General features: G+C 34.5%; 2 protein-coding genes across 4 annotated transcripts in view; one reads left to right on the plus strand and one right to left on the minus strand.

The window, feature by feature from the left end:
- DNAlig3 (DNA ligase 3) overlaps window positions 1-1165 on the plus strand; it is a 90884-nt gene extending 89719 nt beyond the window's left edge. For all 3 annotated transcript variants that reach the window (XR_012454296.1, XM_074114908.1, XM_074114910.1), the window contains one exon: window positions 645-1165. The gene's annotated coding sequence lies outside the window, so the exon portion shown is untranslated. The remainder of the gene's footprint in view (window positions 1-644) is intronic.
- Window positions 1-23660, minus strand: part of LOC141447405 (prohormone-1-like) — a 151813-nt gene that overhangs the window by 3926 nt on the left and 124227 nt on the right. The window contains exon 2 of the mRNA XM_074114914.1: window positions 7252-7399. Coding sequence (XP_073971015.1) covers window positions 7252-7386 — 135 coding nt within the window. The 5' untranslated portion in view covers window positions 7387-7399. The remainder of the gene's footprint in view (window positions 1-7251; window positions 7400-23660) is intronic.

Consider the following 23660-nt stretch of genomic DNA (forward strand, 5'->3'; position numbering starts at 1 on the left):
TAAGAGCATAATTTCTAATCTCTTAATAAACAGAAACTTCAAATTCAATACTTGATTTAATTGCCACAATGTGACCCCACAATCAATTTTGGTCTTACTGTGTTAAGATCTACTTACTATCACTTAAGGCACAATAAGCCTCGTGTGGCTGCAGTGCCGTGGGGATAGGGTCCCGCCCCGTCTTTTCAAATCTAATCTACTATCACTTGGTCACATTGACGTGTGCAATATTGATTGATTGATTTGATGGAATTTTGGAGGAGCTGATGATGACATCACAGTTAAAGAGGGCGTGGACAAATATTAAAGTTAATTCTTTGTTATAGTACAAATTCCGACTTTCAAGAAAATTGTACCTATAATTTTGGTTTGAGTATGCACTCGTCATTCTTTATTTTACGTCATGGATGTTTTTCTATCCAGTGTTATTCTTGAATAAATATCTTTTAAGAAGGGAGTTTCTTTTCAAAATTTAAGAAACATCGATTTCTTTATTAAAATTATTATTTGGAACAGAATAAATCTTTATTGTAACATAAATATGTACAAACCAAATAAATAATACGAAGTGATTTTTTGTTTTTTTGGTTTTCAGGAAAAACAAAAACTACAAATTACCTAAAATATTTGTTTTTTGATTTTAGTTCACTTTTAGGCGATTGAAATACAAAATGAAGAAAGGGTTCTACTAAAAAGGAAGGATGTTCTGGAAATTAAAATAGGGAAGATAGGAAATGGAATTCTGCAGATTGTTAAGAAGTCTTCTTCTACCCTCTTCTAAGAAAATATTTTGGAACCTTTTTTTTTATTAAATATAATGTAAGAACATGCAAAATTTTGAATAAGAAATTGACTTTTTTTTATTTGTATTTTTAAAATAAAAGACAATTCTAGAGGGCTAAATGAAATTTTAGATCCTCCATTTTTGTTTGGCCTCTTTTTTTTAAATAAATGAATTTTACAATAATTCTTTTTACATTTAAAAGAAATTGGCATGAATAGATTTTTACTTTACCTCCTCATTTTACATGTAAGTTTTGTCTGTGTAATACAATATTTAATTATTAATTAGGAAAATATGTGTTTGTTTTTTTGTACGAATGTGATCATGAATAATGTCACCATTTTTTCAAGCTTTACATGATAAATTTTTTTTTTATTAAAATTTACTTTTTCTTGTTGTTTAGTTGAAAAAAAAGAAAGAGGTGCGATCCAGGGGAGAATCATGACTTTTTTAAAAAAAATCTTAACAACTTAAATTCAACCAAAAATAATTCATCAAAAAAGAATGTTCATTTTGGGTAAGTTGAGCTAAAAAAGTTTCTATAAAGAACAAATGATCAATCTTTTTTTTAAGCAAAAAAGATAATTTTTCTTTTTGTCTTTCTAAAAAAGAACTTGATTATTTGTTCCTGGCTGAGACATAAGAAAAAAAAAATCTTAAGCTTTCAAAGATATATAAATGGTTATTTTTGTAATTGGTTGCATTCTAAGATACATCAGATTTGGTTATTTCTCATCTATATAGTACATCTTTCGCTCTCGAAACCTCTTACTTTCTTGAAGGTTGGGATTACGCCTAATCCTCTATTCAGAACGATGGTACCCATGCTTTTCTCAGAGCAAAATGTTCAAAATTGATGCATTAAAGAGTGTTTTTTTTCGGTTCAGTCTGTGTGCAATTTCTATCGAATATTTTCTCTTATGAAGTTGGTTAAACTCGCATATAATGCTGCCTTCCAGCCAATTCTTGGCTTAGAAAAAGCCCCGGATGCACTTGGTTGAAAATTAAAATCATAAACAGTTAAAATTTAATTTTTGGGATACTCTATTGTGCAGTTTTGGGAATAAAATGTTTACCTTTTATAGTTTTAATTTCTAGTAATATATTTTTTTTTAAATGTTGCCGAAGGGTTTAGCGTTTTGCAGATAATCGCTTTAGTTGCAACCTACAAGATGTATTTTAGTGCAACCTTAAAACAAAAAATGCAACCATTTAAATGTCTTTGAAGATTGAGGTTTTTTTTTTTGGGTCTATTTTTAATGAAACACCTTTGTTCCCAAGAATATCGTGAGAAACCTTGCCCTTATGAAGGTACCCTGATCTGAGTACGCTTACTCAAGAAACTTATATAACATTGGCTGAAATTTGATTTATTAAATTAGAACTTTTTCTTTTCTTTTTTTGAAATAAACGTTGTTGTCTTTAAGACATATTAAAAATGTGATAAGAGAAAAATTATTGTCCATCCATTTGACAAATTTTCTCTTCTTTTCACACTCCAAAACTTGTGTCCAATTCCCTGTAGCGTTTCAATAAAAGTTTCATCAAAAGTTATAAATAGAATTAAATGACCGTTCGAGAGGAAACTACGTATGAAGCAGTTGATTCGGCCTCTAGGGGCAGAGAATTGAAAACAAAATTTTGCTGGAATTGAGAAAAACCAAGTTTATTTGATTTTCAAACATTAATTTGTATATGGGTGGGATTGGTTGGTCTTCTTGATGTTAATGAAGCTAAGAAGATGTCTGAACTTACTGTTAGATTTGTCTGATATGTTAGCTGTCTTAATGATTTCTAAAAGTCAAAACACAATTTACGGGAGACTGTCGATGCGATGTATTACCATCTTTTCCTGTAGGGGATCATGATTTTACGTGAAATCAAGAGAGAAGAAGTATTAGTCCGGCGTAAGTGTCATAAGATTTTAATAGCTCTCACCTCTTTGGATTCTTATCAGTGGAGAAATTGAAGATAGTGATAAAACATAAAAAATGCATCAATCAGTAGAGCACCGAGACTATATTTTTCATTTCAAGTTTCAAGGTAAGTCATTGTAAGCAATTCAATCTTTGGTAATCTCGGGCTTTGACTGAGGCTTCAAAAAAAAAAAAATATTCAACTAGGATAAAATTTGCAAGAAGCTTTAAATTCAGGTACCACCAGAGATGTCACAACGGAAGTTCTAGTTGAAATTTATTACGAATTTAAAGATTTTCTTAGTAGTGAATGCCTCAAATTGGTAATTTGGTAGCCCAAATATAACGGCCAATTTCATGTTAGTACCGAGATTTCCTTTAGGAAAACTAATTACATGGCGGGTGGACAGTGTCAAGCTCGTTGAAGTGTGCTGCCAATGAAAAGTCGAATGAACGATTTAATTGTCGAAGATTTTGGTATGGACGTCGATGGCTATAGGTATTAAAGCTACGTCAAATCAAAATTGTGACAAATGCGAGTTTTTATTGCAAGAATATGGAACAGCGCTAATGATCGTGGCAGTCAACGTGAAAAAAAGAAAGTAGATTCTAATGCAGTGGGATTGTGGCAACATAGAGGGCAGCACAAGTTAAGTTACTTTGCAGTTGAACGCTAACTTTTTACACAACTTACTACACCATCTCTGCAACTGAAAACTTACGTAACCCAATATTTGTTACTTCTCCTAAACAGTTTTCTTCATACTTATCAATTTATTGTACATTTCAATACAAACGAGTTGACCAAATTTTTAAAAATTAATATACATAAGTCACAAAGAATAGCTTTAAGGCTCTTGAGTTTTCAAGTTTTGTTAATAGTTCTGCAGGTGGTAGTGGAAGCTTCTGGCACAGATGTGGTAGACAGAACTAAGGATTGTCGCTTGGGTTTTTAGTAACTGTTCAAACAATGAAGCTAAAAAGGATAAAACAAGCAAGTCAAAACGTGTGTGCTTTGAGGAGGGAAGATAGTTATGATTAAAAATAAAACAGTAGGCAAGCGTACCGCAATCGAACCCTCGGTGCGGTTTAAGGCGAACATGGTCCAGAGCATTTTTTATGCTAAGTTTATTTAACTAACTCATCGTCATTATCTTACTGATCGAATTGGGTAGCACGAATTCGAGCGGTTTAGGAGTAAATCTCCACTTTCCGATAAAAGTTGAATAACTCGCCAGACATACCCTACTCTTAGCTAAAGCTATTGCTATTGGTAGTTGATGTAATTAATTCATAAATAAAATAATTTTTATAAAAGCTTCTTTTTATATAAAGTCATTAAAAAAATAAAACCTTTACGTTGACTTTGCCTATTGGTAGCTCCCTGAAAAACGTGTAAAACTTATCTCACATGGGACAAACTTTTTCAGCTAATACTTATTCTGTACACGTGAGAAGTACTCAGGCAAACAATGTACTATAAAAGAATATCACTAGGAAAAGACGAGTGAAGTTAAACGTTTCTTTTGTGCCTCTTAACTACAACATTTCCACCTATTAAAGGGTAACTATTATTGTGACTGTACCTGCATGCTATGTAAGTTAGGAGTTTACTTGACAAACTATGAAAACATGGAATCAATATTAATGTTTTGTTTTTTTTACTATTTTTGACAATGATAGAAATGCGAAAAGTTGTTTTGAGAATAGTAGCGATTCTAGTCTAGTTATTGATATTATTTTTGAGGAATCTTCAGTTCTGGTCAATTTATCAACTAAAAAATCCTAAAGCCAGTAATTCCATCAATGTTTAGTTCATCCCCAGGATTACAAAAACAAAAACGAACAATCCTGGAGTTTACTATTTATCATGGAAAACTACGACATTATTTACCTTTCGACTTAAAAATAATGAGAGACACAATTAATCTGAAAACTGTAGACAGTTATTATTATAGTTTATTCTATATTTATAATTGATAATATAATAAAAATTCTTAACTAAACTAAAATCTAGTTATAATAATGTTGATTTACCTTAGATTTCCTCTATGATTTCGTTTGAAAGAAAAATTACATATAATTATTATTTAAACTAGTTTTTCATCTAGTTAAGAATTTTAATTGTACATACGAGGGTCGTTTGAAAAGTCCGTGCAAAAATAAAAACTACTTAATTTTTTGGGGTAAACCTTTTTTATTTTTCAACATAGTCTCCTTTTAGGCTTATACACTTCGTCCAACGCTGCTCTAGTTTGTTGATCCCTTCCGAATAATAGGATTTGTCCAAGTCTGAAAAATAGCCATTCGTTTCTGCAATCACCTCCTCGTTTGAATAAAATCTTTTTCCCGCCAGCCATTTCTTCATATTGGGGATCAAATAGTAGTCCGAGGGAGCCAAGTCTGGAGAATAGGGGGGGATGTGAAACGAGTTGGAACCCTATTTCCATTAATTTTGCGACCACAACTGCTGAGGTGTGAGCTGGTGCCTTGTCGTGATGGAAAAGGACTTTTTTGTGGGCCAATCGTGGGCGTTTTTCTTGCAGCTCGGTTTTCAAACGGTCCAATAACGATGAATAATATGCACCTGTAATAGTTTTACCCTTTTCCAGATAGTCGATGAGGATTATTCCTTGCGAATCCCAAAAGACAGTCGCCATAATCTTTCCGGCCGAAGGAACGGTCTTCGCCTTTTTTGGCGCAGATTCCCCCTTGGTAACCCATTGTTTAGATTGTTCTTTGGTCTCAGGAGTGTAGTGATGTATCCATGTTTCATCCACAGTGACGAAACGACGCTTAAAGTCCTGCGGATTCTTCTGGAACAGCTGCAAACCGTCCTTGCAACACTTCACACGATTTCGTTTTTGGTCAAGCGTGAGCAATCGCGGCACCCATCTTGCGGATAGCTTTGTCATGTCCAAATGTTGATGCAAAATATTATGTACCCGTTCATTCGAGATGCCCACAGCACTAGCAATCTCACGCACCTTCACTCTTCTGTCATCCATCACCATATCATGGATTTTATCAATGATTTCTGGAGTAGTAACCTCAACAGGGCGTCCAGAACGTTCTGCGTCACTTGTGCCCATATGGCCACTCCGAAAATTTTGAAACCACTTATAAACTGTTCTAATCGAAGGTGCAGAGTCACCATAATGTTTATCAAGCTTCTCTTTAGTCTCCTCAGGCGTTTTGCCTTTCATAAAGTAGTGTTCAATCAACATACGAAATTCTTTTTCGTTCATTTTTTGAAAATCACTCGACTTCCTCGATTCAAACGAATGCCAAACACAAAGAAATAGACCGATCTGGCTGAAACTTGGTGTATGTTCTTCCAAGAGATGCTACTAACTAAACCTCGATACGCGCCAGTGGTGCTATCTCTCAAAGTGGTACTTTGCACGGACTTTTCAAACGACCCTCGTATTATCTATTATAATTATACCATTAGCTTTTAATTGCAGTAGTAATGTTTTTAATTACTATTTATAGTTTTCAGATTAATTATGCTTTAAATTATTATTTTATTAATTGAATTTTGAATGTCTTAGTTTCTATTTGTAAATAAAAACCCAGATCTCTCTCACTTTTTGGGTTTTTTTAGTCCTGGAGATGAACTAAATATTATTCGAAACGTTGGCGTAACATCGGCTGTTTGAGATGTACATGAGCAAACATTTTTAGCTCAAAAACCAAAATTATTGGGAAGCTTAGACTTTATATTTAGTTTGGCGTTTTCCTATGAGATCGGAACTAGGAGCTTAGGAAACAGAATCTCAGTACTGGTAGTGCCACATTACAGTTTGGACTTTTTTTTTAATTAATTTAAGGTTCTCCTGAAAATGAATCCGAATGCTTTTTCAATTATTTGTTTACATATTGGTCTACAAAATTAATTTAAAACATATCTTTAGGGAAATTAGTTAAGGGCACATCTAGGAGAGTTTTAAGGTCTGACTAACTTTCTTATACCTATCGCCCACTAGTTCTGCATTAACTAACTAAAGCTCAAACTGCAACTGTACTCGTTATTTAAGAATTGGAAGTAAAATGGAAACTACGAGGTTTAATTTATATGTTCATTTGTTCTTTGTGTGTGTTTTGTGATGCAAGGAAATCTGCATGTTGATGCATTTCCATCGTTACAGAGCCTATTAATGCGTAAGCTGGATTAAATGGAGGAAAAAAGATTGACTTTTTCAAAAGTATTGACTCATCAATTGATTAATGAGGTACAGTCGGTTTCTCTATTTGGTGAAAATATCATCTGTCAGCATTTAAGCCTGATTCACGACTAGATATTAAATGCTGAAAGTTATCAATAAATGGGATATCATTTTCAACATATTTGGGTAAAATGTTGACAATTTTTGATTTAGTCATAGGATTTTTTAAGTCCTACCACTGTCAAATTCGTACAATACCGCTAAAACTTAAAAATTCACCTACTAGATATCGTTAGTGACCAGTTATGAAATATTAAAAATAAAAAATTTTGGGTGAACACAACGAAAAATATGAATTAGATTTTTTTTTTTTTTCCTTTACCTCTTGTGACAGTTCATTCAGCAATTTCTCTTTGTCAGGTGTTGGCTGAGACATGCCCAACATAATCAGCATGGATAAGCAGAAAAGCACACCTGCACAAATTTGGCTGGAACTCATTTTTGCAAATACTTTCATCTTCTTCGGTTTTCTGTAACAGAGAAAAATGAAATTAATAAATTAATTATTTAATACAGAGCGAGAGAAATTACCAGTTATCTAATTCTGGCTAACATTATCCAAAATGTAGAACGCACATTGCATCATAGATTTTGGCCATTGTCATATTTTTGGGTTCCTTACATCCAAAAACGAGGTGAGCCACGATGTTAAGAGCAGAATAGCAGCTGGGAATAGATGCCTGGGCATGCTAAGACAAACGCTCCGGAACAAAAACTTGTCCAGGCAGGCCAAAGCGGTCATCTATAAAACGATTATTAGACCGGTTGTTATGTATGGCTCGGAGACGTGGGCGCTGACGGTGACTGATGAAAATAGACTAAATTGCTGGGAAAGGAAGGTCCTTAGAACTATCTACGGACCTATAGCTGACAATGGAGTTTTCAGATGTAGAAGGAACATCGAGCTGAAGGAGCTTTATAAGGATGCAGACCTGGTGACCGCTATTGAAGTCGGAAGACTGAGATGGTTGGGGCACCTAGAAAGAATGGATCGTGGAAGAGGCCCACGCAAAGCTTTAGAAAGACATCCTGTGTGGGGGGGGGGAAGAGACCGCGGGGGGTAGACCGCGACTCCGTTGGCTACAAGATGTGGAGGAAGACCTCCAAAAAATGCAGATTCACCAATGGAGAAAAAAGGCAGTAGATCGAGAGGGCTGGTCTAATCTGCTTAAGGAGGCCAAGGTCCTACAAGGGCCGTAGTGCCAAAGGAAGAAGAAGGCAATATCAAACTGTTCCAAGATTTTTCCCCAATTTTGAGTTATGCCGGCCTTAGTCAGAAATTTGGGGACCTAGATTTTGGTAACGTGAATTTGCAAACACATTTAAATAGACACCAAAATTAAATAGGAACAGTAAATATCGACTTATTTTCTAAAAAGTAGAATTATTATTTTGTTAAACTGATATTCTATATGGAACTGGCGGGCACAATCCATTAGGTTATCTAGGGCAGAAATTTTCCATCGGTATCACATGTCCGTCACATACACTTTTAACACTGTAGCAGGGGAAAATTCAGTTTATATAACAAGAAAAGTTTTCTGGCTTTTTTTTTTAATTTTATTTTCTCGCGGTTGGGGTTAAGCGATGAAAATCAGATCTTTTTAGATCGGGGTCTCCTATCAATGGATTGTTAATATTTTTATAAATCAAATTATGATTTGATCTCTGCCTCTCTTCCTATATTACTGTTTAAAGGGGAAAGATTTACAGGTGTTAAGATGGGACCATGTCCTGCTCAGCGAAATTCTGGCGACATGGGAATGATTTATCCCAGTCTGCCGGAGCTCTCCGATTTCTAGTAGTCTCTAGAACAAGGGACCCCCAAACTTTTTTGCACAGGGGGCCAGGTTCACTGTCTCTCAGACCGTTGGAGGGCCGGACTATAAAACAAACTATTTTAAGGTAAAAAAAAAAAAAACGGGAACAAATAGAATATTTCAAAAAAAGAATAAGTAAATTTAAATCACCGAACTGCCCAGTATTTCTGTGGGAATTATGGACCTGCTTTTGGCTAATGAGATGGCCACAATGTCCGGTTTAGTTATAGTGCTTTGCCTTTCTTCCTACTTCTGGCTGTTATTTTGCACTGTTTTCGGAGCCGAGACGCGTGCATCCCGTGCGTCGACGGAAGTAGTACTGTACATGAGCGACGCAGCGCTTTGTGGCACCGCCACATACAGAGCTCCTCTCACTGACCACCAATGAAAGAGATGTCCCTTCCGAAAGTGCGGCGACGGCCGGATAAATGTCCTCAGGGGACCGCTGCATGTGCCTCGCAGGCTTTAATTTGAGGAGCCCTGCTTTAGAGAGTCTAGGCGATTGGAGAATTGGTAGATTGTGTCTCCTTCCTTATAATATACATTTCCAAACTTTTAATTTTAGGATCACTTTTTGTTTTCTTGAATATCTGGAGAGGGTTATGCGATGTCTCAAGGAAGATTACTACATAATTAAACGACTCCCCTAACTCTCTCTCGAGAACTTCCCTGCAGAGCTTGGTTACACTTCTTTTCGGGTAAGTTTGGTGAATGAGAGAATCTCCACACTTCCCCAAGGAAGCCTGGATAGTTACCAGAAGTTGTGGGGAATATATTGAATCCTCATAGAGCTTTCTTCAGAATATTTAGGGAGATTAATTTAGGGAAGGTTTCAGTTGGCTTTAGGGGCTATAATCAAAACTTTGTAATAATTTGTAATAAGAAAAAGTCACGTGATTTTTCCTCACCATACTTTCATTGATTACTAAATAAGAAAAAATGCTATTTTCACTGAAGAATGAAATTGAAATCAACACTCATGTTTGTCTTCTTTTTTTTCACAGGTTGTGCGTGTTTGCGTTCAACTTCCGGGAAATATTTTCCTGCAACGCGTAAACTTTATTATCAAAGAAATATTTTAACTGGTGCGAATTAAAAAAAAACAAAAAAGTCGGATACCCAAAATTGCGTCCGAAATACTAATTTCTTATACGAAATCGAGTTTTACGTTATATACTTTTTAAATTGTGTCAAGTGTCCAGTGCGAGGGAGATCCATGTATGGTATTCTGGCAGCAGGAACATCAGCATCGATGGATATGTAACTGCAAGAGATGGTTGCATATACTTATGCAATTGCAGGTAAGATGAGGAGTTATAGTCGGCCATGTTTATGTTCTTCTGCCTGCTGCAATTTGGCAATTTTTCCCTAATCCCAGTCCAATCCCAACTAAATCTTGCACCGCTCGCCTGATAATGGTTATAATTCCACATTACACTATTTCTAGTTTTAAGTCGTTTTTATGTTTCTTTTTTTGCCATCCAAATGGAATTATAATTATTTGAAACATTAATATGGCCACTATAAAATCCTTCTTCGGAACTTCCAGCCCAAGTAGAGGAGAGTTGGTTAGTCAATTTTAGCACGTTCATTTCTTATATATTATTCTTGAGTCAATCTTGGTTTTGAGTTTATTTTGCTGAGGAATCCAGTTAGATGCAACTATTGTATGCAATCGCCTAGAGAGTAGCGACTACTCCAAAGCGCACTTTAGTGTACAGTTCACCGTACATCCGTCCCCAGACGGTACATCGCCCTCTACACTATATTCTATTTCGTTTAATTTTTAAATGTAGACTAGAAACAGTACAAAACCTACCTTCCCTTAGGGACCCTCCATACGGGTCCTGTAAGCTAGGCGAAAATAAATTATTAATAGTATTTATATTTTTGCAGAAAATTGAGGGTAGGGAGTAAACATATAAAGTGACGTCATTGTTTCTATAAATTTGTAATAAGATACGCGGCAAGTAATGCATTTATTTATATATTTTTTGGGGGGTTTATTTTTTAAATTCTACGGCTATGCTATTCACAGCATCGAAGCAACGACAGCTTCTTTTCCCCTTCTAATTTCTAAATTCAAAGTGTTCCCGGGGTTACCGTGGAAACTCGAGGGCATCCATTCTTCCAGTGCTAGTTCATCCATCCTACAGAGTGCCAGTTGTCCAAAGCACTTCCATTTCTCCTGTATTTCCCATCCTGGGGGTGTTTGTCCCTTAACGGAACTTTCTTGCTCTAATTTTATACACAGTATTTTGTACAACTATTTGAATACCTAACGTCCAGCTAATGTCCAGAATGGCAGGTTACACTTCCTACCGCCAAAAAGCCTAGTACGGAAGTTGCCGCCGTTAACTAATAATAAAAATAAATAAACTGCTCCAATTTATCCATCCATTTACTGTAATCAATAATACTTCTTTTTTTAGAGATTAAATTGTGTCTAAAATTTGGTCTGCATCAAACTTTGAGTCAACGTTTTTGAGTCTAGCAACAAATAATACTTTAAAGTATTTTTATAATACTTTAAAAGGGAATTAAAGTAAACAAAGTAACAAACCCTTTTACTAACATTACCAACGATAATGGCTAGCGGAGACAACGATATCAACGCTATCTGTTTAATTAAATGTAGACAATCACAACTGCTCCCAATTTCTTAAGATCTACACTTATACGGAGCCAATTAACTTTGTCAACTAATTAAAATTGTTTTTTTTTTCTTTAGTTGTTTCGAAACACCTGTATGGATTTTTTTTTCAATTTACATTAGAAAAGTTTATAATATGTACTTGACTTTTCTGCCAACTAAAACTTAGAACTGCTTTTTAAATTACTATTTAATGATAATAATAATAGTAATAATTATAAGGCGCCACGGTAGCCGAGCGGTTAGAGGCTAGACCTGCAAAGCTAATATGTATTGTGGTACTGGATTCGATTCCCCTGGTCTAGGCCTTGGATTTTATTTATTGGTTTAATAGGAGAAATTTACAGTAAAGTATGTTTGCTAGTCGCCTCCATCCGCGACACCTAATTGGTAGTTGGACGTAAAGCGATTACTTTACTTTTTACGTACTCACTTTTTTTTAGAAATAATTATAATGTAATAATAATATTGAATGTGTAGTTCTTGTTCTTAAGTTTTATCGACATTTTTTAACCTATTCTTTTTTCTTGTGCTGGTTTTTTCCCTTAAATATGATTGGCAGGCCGAACCCTTAGATTAGGGCATACTTCTAATAATAGAGTTTTCTCTATTATTATTCTAAACTTAAATCCAAGACTCCTTCTATTCGAGAGTTGACATCACAAGTAGACTCCGTTCTGAATGTTCGTCTGAAGAAAATGTTCATTATTAAGTTGTTGTGATGGTGAAGATGAGGCAGTAAGTTTCAAGAATTTGAAAAATGTATGAAAATGACGGTGTTGATCGAATAGAAGGCTTCGCATGCAGAGTATTTGGAATAAATGAACATACCAAGTTTAGCGATTCTCTTGTTACTCAAATTTTAACTTAAATCTCTCACTAAATGTATTCATTATTCCAATAACTGGAAAGATCATGTTTCAAATTTGAAGATTATTAGTTGTTTTTATAATAATGACGGGAGAATTGAAAATAATTAATCTTGATCTAATGATTTAGAGATGATGATGAAACTAATTTGTATTAGATAAAACAATAAGACCGCTTTAGTCTCTGCAGTCCTTCTAATTTTGCCTCCTTCAGCCGTTCAGCTTGGTAAGACCAAGAGTCTTGGCACCTCTGATAATAATAGTTGAACTAAACGATGAGTTAATTGCTTACCGTGCCGCGCCCTTTAGTTGAGTAAACCGCAGTAACGCTGAACTATGCTCTGTAACAATACAACCGCATGCACGATCATTCTAGAAGAGAATATATTTAATTAATACAAAATTGATTTATCAATTAAGGAATTCATTTCCACGCTTAATCTCATCAAATTAGCATTTTTAATTTGATGGGGTATATTTCAAATTTTTTTAAAATGTCGGTGGGGATGAATTTAGGAAAGGGCATCCATGATTCATCCCCTCTTGAGATGGATTTTTTCCCCCCTAATATTGTGATATAATTAGGTCGGATTTCATGGTGGCACTGGAATAAGGTCGGAACTAGAACAAACTAGAGCTTCCTGCGATTTTTCAATCATTATCACAATACATCCACTTACTAGAAGTATGAGGACTTAGTCTCCAGATTTTTTGTATCGAGATAAGTTTTTTTTGTAAAGTAGTGACATTAATAGCTGAGACAAAGTTGTCTATCTTCTTTTTATTTACCATCTAAAGCCAAAATCAAGTCGTAAGCCAAAATATCCAAAGATGTCTCTAATAAACATCGGATATTAAGAACATTGAAAACGGAACATTGGAAATGTAAGCTGGAAATCAAATAGACTAGGGTTAGATGAGTATGTGCGAATGAAGAGATCTTGGTCTGGAACTCCCTTCCTCATCTTGGCGGTACTTTGGCCAAACTGAAGACAGAGGAAATGGAGTTTTTATTAACACACTATGTCAAGGCTTGACGATAAATAGACCATCTTGTGGATAACATCCATACTATGTCCTTCTTTTTTTCTGGATCGGCGAAGAGCTTCGTTCCGTGGGGGAATTGGACGAGGTTTTAGGGTGGGAGCCCTTTCTCTAGAAAGGAATTGATCTTAGAAACACCCCTGCCACTATAAATATTGTCTCTCTCTTTCTCGTTTCCACTTGTTGAATGGGAGATCTTTCTTCTTATTTCCTCACCCTTGAAGTACGTCTCTCCCAAGTGGATCTCCCAAAAGCAGCAGCCCTTCTTTTCACTCTTCAACTTGATTTAGTGGCCTAATAAAGTAAATCCACTAGTTCTTCTCATCCCTTGCTAGCCTTTTGGCCCTTTGTTACAGCCTAAGCAGCGTCAAGATGAACAAGACTAGCTTGTCACTTGTCCCCCATTCCAGGAGCAGTATCTTCTTCTCCTGGCCTTCTTGTTAAAAACAAAGACTATGTAAACTAACCCAGGGACAGTCCAGCTTTTGTCTCAACAATCCGGGTCCTTGTGAATTCATTCCCATCAGTACTAGAGCTGGCTCTAGTGAATTCTTCTCACACTTCATCTTACGTTCCTTGCACAGCAGTTATAAAACGCTAATGAACACTTTGTAGGCGTCCATTTTACAAAATGCTGGCAAATAAATCACTTGATTCATGGTAGTCACTCAATTTCTATAGCCAAATCCTTTCCGGTTTATTTTATTTCCGCTTTCAGCCTTCATGCAATATTACCTTCTTTTCTCGTTGATTCATCTACTTCATCACAGGATTCTGTAATTTTGTCAATTTATTATTATCTGTTTCTTCTTCTTCCACTCTTTCCTCGTTCTACAAATAATCGTAAATTATTTTCCCTCTGGCCGTGCGGGAAAATCATTTTTCACTACAAAGTTACGAGAGTCAAAAGAAATACTTCTCATTTAAGCGTGAGGGATACGTGAAAGCGTATCGCATTTAAAATTACTAAAAATCTATTTAGTTTGATTCGGTAAGGTTATTGGTGCCCAAATTTTCTTTTTTTATTGACTATCAACCTCCAGGACAGTGTTGCCTGTATCGAGAGAAGAACATTGTCCATTACCCGCTCTCTACTCTAAACTGATTATTCAGCCTCTGATGATGCATAAAAATCAGAAAACCTGTCTGTAATTTAAAAAAAAACAAAAAAAAACATTTTAAGCCTTCAATGTGAATCATATGCAGTACCGCAATACAACTCAGTTTTGCGGGTCTAGCATACTATAAATATTGTAAGAAAATTTTTTAAGTTACAGCAGTACGAAATATTACTAAGTTTAAGCTTTATACGACTTTTTTTGCGATATTTTATATACAGGGTTAGTGCTGCACGAGACCGAGACGAGGCGAGACTTTATGCAGTCTCGATCTCGGTCTCGGTCTCGTCGAGATATCTCGGTCTCGGTTTTTTTGAATTTTTGTATTAAAAGTATTAAAAGCGGTTTGCTATTAATAATCTTTTCAAAAAATGTTATTATTTTCTAATAATTATTTTAATTTATATATTGGTAATGAAAATGTGTGTAAAAGAAGACAACTACTTACACTTCAATGCATCATATATTACTATTACTGTTATATATCTTTATATAATTTCAAAAAGATGTTAAAAACGCGCCAAATGAAAGACCCTAATAACATATCTGCCTGCTATAACAAGTCGATTCGTGAAATAAAAAATACACCTCCCAACAAACTTCCCGCTCCATTAGTTATGGCTGTTGGTGAAGATAAAGAATCTGATGATTCACCTTTTGACGACGACGACGACGACTGCATCAATATTTTTGCACCATTTGCTCAAAAATCAGCAAATATCACCGAAGCATGGAAGACAGAAATAATTAATTACACCAAATTAGACCAAGCACCAGTAGACGTTGACATTTTAGAATGGTGGAAAACACTTGAGAATTCCTTCAAAAATTAGTCTAGAATGGCGATAGATATTTTTAGTATCTGTGCAATTTCAGTGCCATTGGAAAGATTATTTTCGCAAGCTGCGATGATAATGACCAATAGAAGATCTTCTCTAACTTAGTAAAAGCTCTTTTATGTATCAATGCTTGGGCAAAGTGTATCTTAAAAACGAAAATTTGTGGCAATATTTTTTAGGTGCATAGATAGTCTTTTTTTTCAAATTCATTAATTCTAAAATTCTAAAATATAATTCAAATATAATATCTAAGTTCAAAGTATTAGATTATTAATAGTGAAATTTATGAAATTGAATAAATGAATGATATGAATTGCGAAATTTAGTTAATTAATGTAAAAATTAGGTAATTCGAAGGGGGCGCTACGGTAGCCGAGCGGTGTATTGTGGAACTGGGTTCGATTCCCGGTCTTAGGCCTTGGATTTTATTTAATGGTTAATATGAGAAATTTACAGTAAAGTATGTTTGCTAGTCGCCTCTGTCCGCGACACCTAATTGGTAGTTGGACGTAAAGCCCCACCTGGAAAAATAGGCGATTACTTTACTTTGCTTACTTTACTTATGTAATTCGAAGTCAAATAGATGTAGTAATATTGAACATATATAATAAAATCGTATCTTTTAATAATTAATTCAATACCCGTAATGATTATTTATTAATTAAGAACACAGTTTTATAATTTTGTAGCTAAAAATTAATATTTGAAAAACCGAGACGAGACCGAGATTTCTCGACGAGATATATATCATGTCTCGATCTCGGTCTCGGTCTCGGTTGCTCAAGTCTAGTCTCGGTCTCGGTCTCGTTTCTCGTGCAGCACTATACAGGGTGAACCAGTAAGTATTGTCCATAGGCCTACTGTGTGTAATACATCTAAAGTTGAGTTCAATGACGTATTGGCCAACTTCATATTTTCCTCTGTTCTTGAGTGACGTCACTTTAAAGAACGTGCTCGTGAACACGTTTTCTGGTAATTCAAACGTAATTTATCATACGAAGATAAAAGGAATCCTGTAAAGTGATATACCGTTTGAAAGCCCCATTAGACAAGGAAACTTTTATAAAAAGTGCCAGCACCTAGGTCTGATAATGAGTTTTCTTAAAAATTTCCGATTACTTTTATTTTTCTAGCATTTGGAGAAAGATTGAGGCTGTTTGGAGAAAAACTTATGCTTCGAAATGGTGCCAATTTTTAGAAAATTTACCTGTCTTTCTAACCGTGTCATCAGAATCGAATTCGGACTAAAACTTTCTGAGTAATAACATTTTTATTGGAAAAAAGTAATGATTTTAGAAAAAAAAGTTTAAAGTGACGTCACTCAAGAACAGAGGAAAATATGAAGTTGGCCAATACGTCATTGAACTCAACTTTAGATGTACTTCACACAGTAGGCCTGTGGACAATACTTACTGGTTCACCCTGTATATAGATTTTGAATAGATAAATGCATTTTTTTTTTAACTTTTTTGGGTTTTGGAGGGAACTTAAAAATTGTAGAAATTTTGGAAAATTTCGATAAAGTTTGCAATAATTCTTATTAGAAGTAGGAGAAAGTAGAACATCTAGTGTTTATACTCATACGCCTTTTTTGTCACTGTTGTAATTGATCGATGTAATCGATTGATTGATCGATAAATATCGATGTTTCCATTTTTTTTAGTTTTTCTCCTCATTAATTATTTTATGATTTTTGGGGAAGAATATTGAGATGCGGTCATTAAATTTAAACACAAATTTTTTTTTTCTCCATAAGAACGTTTCGATAAATATATTTACACCTTCTTCAAGTTATTAGAAAATTTGTGGGGGGTTTTAATGTTAAGCAACATCATCATAACTGTTTGTCATCATAAAAAGTTGTGTTTAAATTTAATGACCGCACCTCAATATTCTTCCCCAAAAACGGTCGAAAACCAAAACTATCATTAATTATTTGGATGACATTTCAGTTTCACTGATTTTTGTCATAAAACTTATTATCTTTGACAACTTTTTTTGGATTTCAAAACAAATTTTTACCGGTTTAAATGCGACATCGAAAATATTACAATACCTTTATATGGGCCTAGAATGGTAAGGGAAAAGATTTAGTCATTAAAAAAAAAAAAAAAAAGAAACCTTTGATAAATATAAATAAAATGAATAACTAAACAAAACGGGAAGTTGCGCTTTAATAACTGAGAAGTAAAGTTAAAAAGCTCTAGAGTTTATTATTTTTTTAACTCTAACTGTTACCATCCTCGGCTACGATGTTTGCCCATTATTTTCTGTACTCTCGTACGTATGAAAGTATGTTGTGGCAGATAAAGCGCCGTGAATATTTCATAGTTCAATGTTTTTTTGTTCTTGGGCATAACTATTCTGTTCGCTAGTTACTATTTTTTACAGTTTATAAAAAAAGAAAAGAAATAAAATGTGATTTAAATAATTTTTATAAAAATCTTTAAATAACTTCAATTTTGATTAAATTTTTTGAAGTTTTACAAAAATTAATTTTGCTTTGCAGCGGCTTATTGATGTAAATAAAGCAATAAAAAAATTAGGGTAAAAAATTATGCCAATACACATACGAGGGTCGTTTGAAAAGTCCGTGCAAAAATAAAAACTACTTAATTTTTTGGGGTAAACCTTTTTTATTTTTCAACATAGTCTCCTTTTAGGCTTATACACTTCGTCCAACGCTGCTCTAGTTTGTTGATCCCTTCCGAATAATAGGATTTGTCCAAGCTCTGAAAAATAGCCATTCGTTTCTGCAATCACCTCCTCGTTTGAATAAAATCTTTTTCCCGCCAGCCATTTCTTCATATTGGGGAACAAATAGTAGTCCGAGGGAGCCAAGTCTGGAGAATAGGGGGGGGGGATGTGAAACGAGTTGGAACCCTATTTCCATTAATTTTGCGACCACAACTGCTGAGGTGTGAGCTGGTCGTGATGGAAAAGGACTTTTTTGTGGGCCAATCGTGGGCGTTTTTCTTGCAGCTCGGTTTTTCAAACGGTCCAATAACGATGAATAATATGCACCTGTAATAGTTTTACCCTTTTCCAGATAGTCGATGAGGATTATTCCTTGCGAATCCCAAAAGACAGTCGCCATAATCTTTCCGGCCGAAGGAACGGTCTTCGCCTTTTTTGGGCGCAGATTCCCCCTTGGTAACCCATTGTTTAGATTGTTCTTTGATCTCAGGAGTGTAGTGTAGTGATGTATCCATGTTTCATCCACAGTGACGAAACGACGCTTAATGTCCTGCGGATTCTTCTGGAACAGCTGCAAACCGTCTTTGCAACACTTCACACGATTTCGTTTTTGGTCAAGCGTGAGCAATCGCGGCACCCATCTTGCGAATAGCTTTGTCATGTCCAAATGTTGATGCAAAATATTATGTACCCGTTCATTCGAGATGCCCACAGCACTAGCAGTCTCACGCACCTTCACTCTTCTGTCATCCATCACCATATCATGGATTTTATCAATGATTTCTGGAGTAGTAACCTCAACAGGGCGTCCAGAACGTTCAGCGTCACTTGTGCCCATATGGCCACTCCGAAAATTTTGAAACCACTTATAAACTGTTCTAATCGAAGGTGCAGAGTCACCATAATGTTTATCAAGCTTCTCTTTAGTCTCCTGAGGCGTTTTGCCTTTCATAAAGTAGTGTTTAATCAACACACGAAATTCTTTTTCGTCCATTTTTTGAAAATCACTCGACCTCCTCGATTCAAACGAATGCCAAACACAATGAAATAGACCGATCTGGCTGATACTTGGTGTGTGTTCTTCTAAGAGTTGCTACTAACTAAACATAACCTCGATACGCGCCAGTGGTGCTATCTCTCTGACTTTGCACGGACTTTTCAAACGATCCTCGTACAAACAGGAAATAGATAAACAAAATGGGAAAAATAATTCATTTAACTCTTTGAGGCACACGATTTTAAAGAAAATAAAAGCCCTAGTTGCACAGAATTTCTTTTATTATAAAAAAATGGAAATAAACATTCATTTCCATTATTTTACATATGTAATCATCCCTCTCAAATAATCATCACTCTCAAAATAAGAAAAAAAGAAAAGAAAAAATTAATACCATTCCAATAGTCTTTTTTTAGTGCGGGACACTGGTATTGTATAATACCACTATGCAACTAATACTTTATATGATGTTCACTCAAACACAACTTTTTACCAAAACAAAGCGGAACTTTGCAGACAGTACAGCACTGTCCTTCAGCGCACTCTTCCTTGAAATGTTTAAGTTCCATGTCTTGACCCAATTTTTTTTATAAACAATATATGAATTAACAACAGCTGCATCCAAATAATAGAACAGTATGCGGTGCCACCATTTTTTACTATCGGTCAAGTTTATAATAGATATAAAAATTATTTCACTTATTTTCGCATTTACCATTGGTGCATAGCACTGCCAACTGGATGAACTACTTTAAATAACATATTAAGCTGTATGTATGAATAACTTACAACTTTTCGAGGTGGGTTAAAATATATCCCACCATGCAGCAAAAGCTAAGCAAAAGATGGAACAGTTTTTAACCCACCTAGCCGCGAAGAGTTAAAACAGGACACGTAAACTATGAACAAAAGTTAGACTTAAACCAATATGGGCCTACGGAATCGAACTATGGGGTTCTGCCAAGCGGTCCAACCTCTTAAGAATGGAAACCTCGAAGTCAGTAATCCTCTCCGCACAATGCTGTCAATGCTCCCTTCTAGTATGTATCCAGTCGAACCATTCATTGGTAACCTCAATATTCCTTTCCTAACTGAAATAACCTCAATCCCCTATTACAAATTCCATAACTCCTTATCTGCACATCAGAATTCATTATTCTGTCAACTCTCTTTCCATGGTTCTCTTAGACATCTAACTTAACCGCTAATGTCTTCGTGATTTGCTCGAGTAGGACCAAAGCTATTAAATCTCTTATGCGGAGCACTCACTTAGTTTCTCTCCTCATTAATTTTTAAAAATTGTTCAGGGCAGCTGTAATAATTATGGGCAAAGGATTGCCTTTGTAAATAATCTAATAAATAAATAAATGTATTAATTTTACTTAAGAAATTTAATGCGCGACATTTAAAAAGCCGGAGCTTTTCTTTTTCGGAGCACGGTCGGCCTGTCCGGACAGTTTTGTCTGAAACGAGACAACACTGTCCATCATCGGACAGTGAGCGGCTAGAAGCTCCTGCTAAGAGAAAATTCAGCGGGATCGTCAGTGTACGGTACCCGCTGAGGTAATCCCTTACCTCTGTTTATCTAATATAATAGAATTGTATATATACATCTTAATCAGATTATGAACTCCTAAGTATTCAATTTAGTTGACGACCACCTTTACAATTCTATTAATGTAACTTGTAGACAGTAGTATAACCTTACTTCCGGATATAGATTACTATTGAGGTTACCCAGCGGCTTGCTAATCTGGACCGCTACAGTAACTGCAAGTTATCACCAGACAACAGCATTTGAATGGAACGAACGGTTATTTGTCAAGCTAAACTTAGCTGTCTGAGTAGCCCAAAACTTCTAAGTACAAGTTTTAAGTACTTGAAATGTATTTAAGATTAATAAAAAAGTCTCAGAAAACTTTTCTTTTAATGAAAAATTTTTAAGTTTTTAATTATCTAAAGAGGGAGTAATTCTAAACTTAAACGAAATTTAGAGTTTGAGTTTTTCGCGATATATCGTTTTCAAGGTTAGATTGTTTAAAACCAAAGATCATTACTTTTTCAAAACTCGGAGGACTTTCCAAAAAAAGAAATTTCGGTGGAAAACTCTTAATAGAGAAATCGTCCAATAAAAAAGGCGCCAAAAAAAAATAAATAAAATTTAAATAAAATACTCCATTTTTTAAATCTCTTTTTATATATATATAACATCCATTCTGACCACCAGATCCCATTTATCAATGACCTAATCCAAACGTGTTATCGCAAATTCCATTCTATTCTCGCATTCTCACCATTATCCCTTTAATCCACGCCAACTTTTTCTCTGGCATCCATTCCAGATAATCCATCTCAACGACTGCGGCAACACGCTATCTCTTCTTATTACTATGTAGTTGGCGATAGATTTGAAATAGAAGGATCCAACCAATTGGGATGATTTTACTCTCTACGCTGTCATTAAATCGCTTTGTTGCTAGTATCCGCAAACAGAATCAGTAATTTGGAACCAAAAAAAGAAGGTGGGGGGTGAAATGTATTTTTTTTTTTGGCGCATCAACAGCTGAGGTCACTAGCGCCCGGAGCTTTTTCCAGTGCACTGCCGGCCTCCGGCATGAAATGTATTGGTTTTACTTTTAATATTTTGTAGGAATTATTTGGAAATTCAAATTTTCTCGATTACAACAAAAAAAAAATGGCGTTATTTTTCCAGTTTCCCTAAATACGTAAAACTAATTTTTCATTTGAAAGATTTTGTTCACGAGGAAAATTCAGTTTAGGTCAGTTCTGGGTGAGAGATTTGGTTAGGTTTTTCTCCTTTTAATGTTTTTCCTTTTAAGTTTTAATGTTCCTTAGATTAATGAATATTAAATGTGAGTATAAAAAGAACTTAGTATGAAGTAAATAGAATTACTAAGTAAACTTTTGTGAAGGATTTTCTTAGTTTTCCTTGATTTTCTTTTAATTTTATATACAGTAGTTATAATAATTTTTTTTTATAGTGCTTTTCTCACTAGTTTTTGGGGGAAAATCTTAAGAAAAGTTTTTTTTGCCTATTTTTTGGCATTGGCTTCCGGCATACAGCCAGCATCGTCTAGGTGCTTATCACTAGAATATCACTCACTCTCCATTCTTACTTATAAATACATTCGCTTCACACATTCATCCCTCTACTATATACAACTATTTACATACAAACTTACAACTAATGGATGGATCAGTACTCTATATTCCTGCCATCCTTATAGCTTAACCGAAATTAAAATCACCGTAATCCTTCTCTAATCATTTTCTTCCATTCATTCTAATCGGCTATAACTTTTAAATACTACATTCATATTTCTTAGCTAGCTCTGCTACAGATTTAAGCGCATAGATGCTGGTGGAGAATATTATGTCTTCGTTGCGAAATGTTGCATCTAAATACCTCGTATATGTTGTCAAACATTCGTTTCCTTTCCTACTACAAAACGTGGACATATCATTATTATGTTTGAAATCCTCCTCCTCATTGCAAATCTACGCAAAGAGGAGAGAGGAAAGAGAAGAGAAAAGTTGTCTCAATTAATTGAACATATTAAGAAGAGTAACGTGTGAAGTTAAAATCTGATTTTTCTCATAAGTTTTTTTTTATTTCCGGTTTTCAAAGTGTTACAAAAAATATTCGCTCTATATAATATAAAGGAAGTTGAAGATTAATGTGCTATATAATGCTAGGATGGGGTTGTAAAAAACGGAAAGATTTAAGGGTATATAAAGAAAAGTAGAGTTTTTCCGGTTTTGCGGGTTGGTACATTTAATTTTTTAATCAGAAATAAATTATATAACTCCTTAACAAAAACTTACAGTTTAAAAAGTTAAGTATAAGGGTTGATTAAACGCCAAAAGGTACACAAATCAGCAAGTACCCAACATTTCATTCAAGCTTAGTTGATATAATTTAAGTAATTTTGCTGCATTAACTTTTCCTTCACATTTTTTAGAATTTATTAGATGTCACAGACCCTTATGCTGGCCAGTTCGTTCATAATATTATTTGGTTATACTTATGATAAAATGTATATTATATCTTCGTTTTTAAATAGGTACTTTATTTTAACTCTATTCCAAATAATTATTATTCTTCTGATTTATCTTTAATATGCCCTTTATTCTGAAGTTGTCACATCTTATACATGCATGTTAAAGTAGAAAAAGACAAAGTTAGAGTCGGCTACTGTTTAAATTTGAATCACGGAGGATTTAAAACAATATTTCAGACTTGAATTCGTCTAACCGAAATATTCGTGAGCACAAATAACACACAGTTAATAACAAGTAGATTATTCAACAATTATTCATTTCTCAATTGTAATTTAATTTTACTTACAGTAAAATACTGGAATAATTATCTGTCCTAAAAGTATGCAATACTTATTTATTTTATATTACATAACATATATATAACATTGTGAGAAGAACAGCTACATTGAGAGTGTGATTGAAGAAAACTATATTATTTTCTATAAAGCCAGATAATTATTACCTATTATTATAAACGTTTGACTACTACATAAAGTAACAATTACTTTAATCGAAGAATGAACTTAAACAGACGATTTTTATTAAAAATAAAATAATCGAAATCATTGATGTATGTTGGTGTAAGCATTTTTTTAAAAAAGTTTTTAAATTTTGTAGCCTCGTAATTTTTT

This window comes from Rhodnius prolixus, unplaced genomic scaffold, assembly GCF_049639745.1.
Source record: "Rhodnius prolixus isolate KJV_2025 unplaced genomic scaffold, Rpr scaffold_7, whole genome shotgun sequence".
Classification (NCBI taxonomy): Eukaryota; Metazoa; Arthropoda; class Insecta; order Hemiptera; family Reduviidae; genus Rhodnius; species Rhodnius prolixus.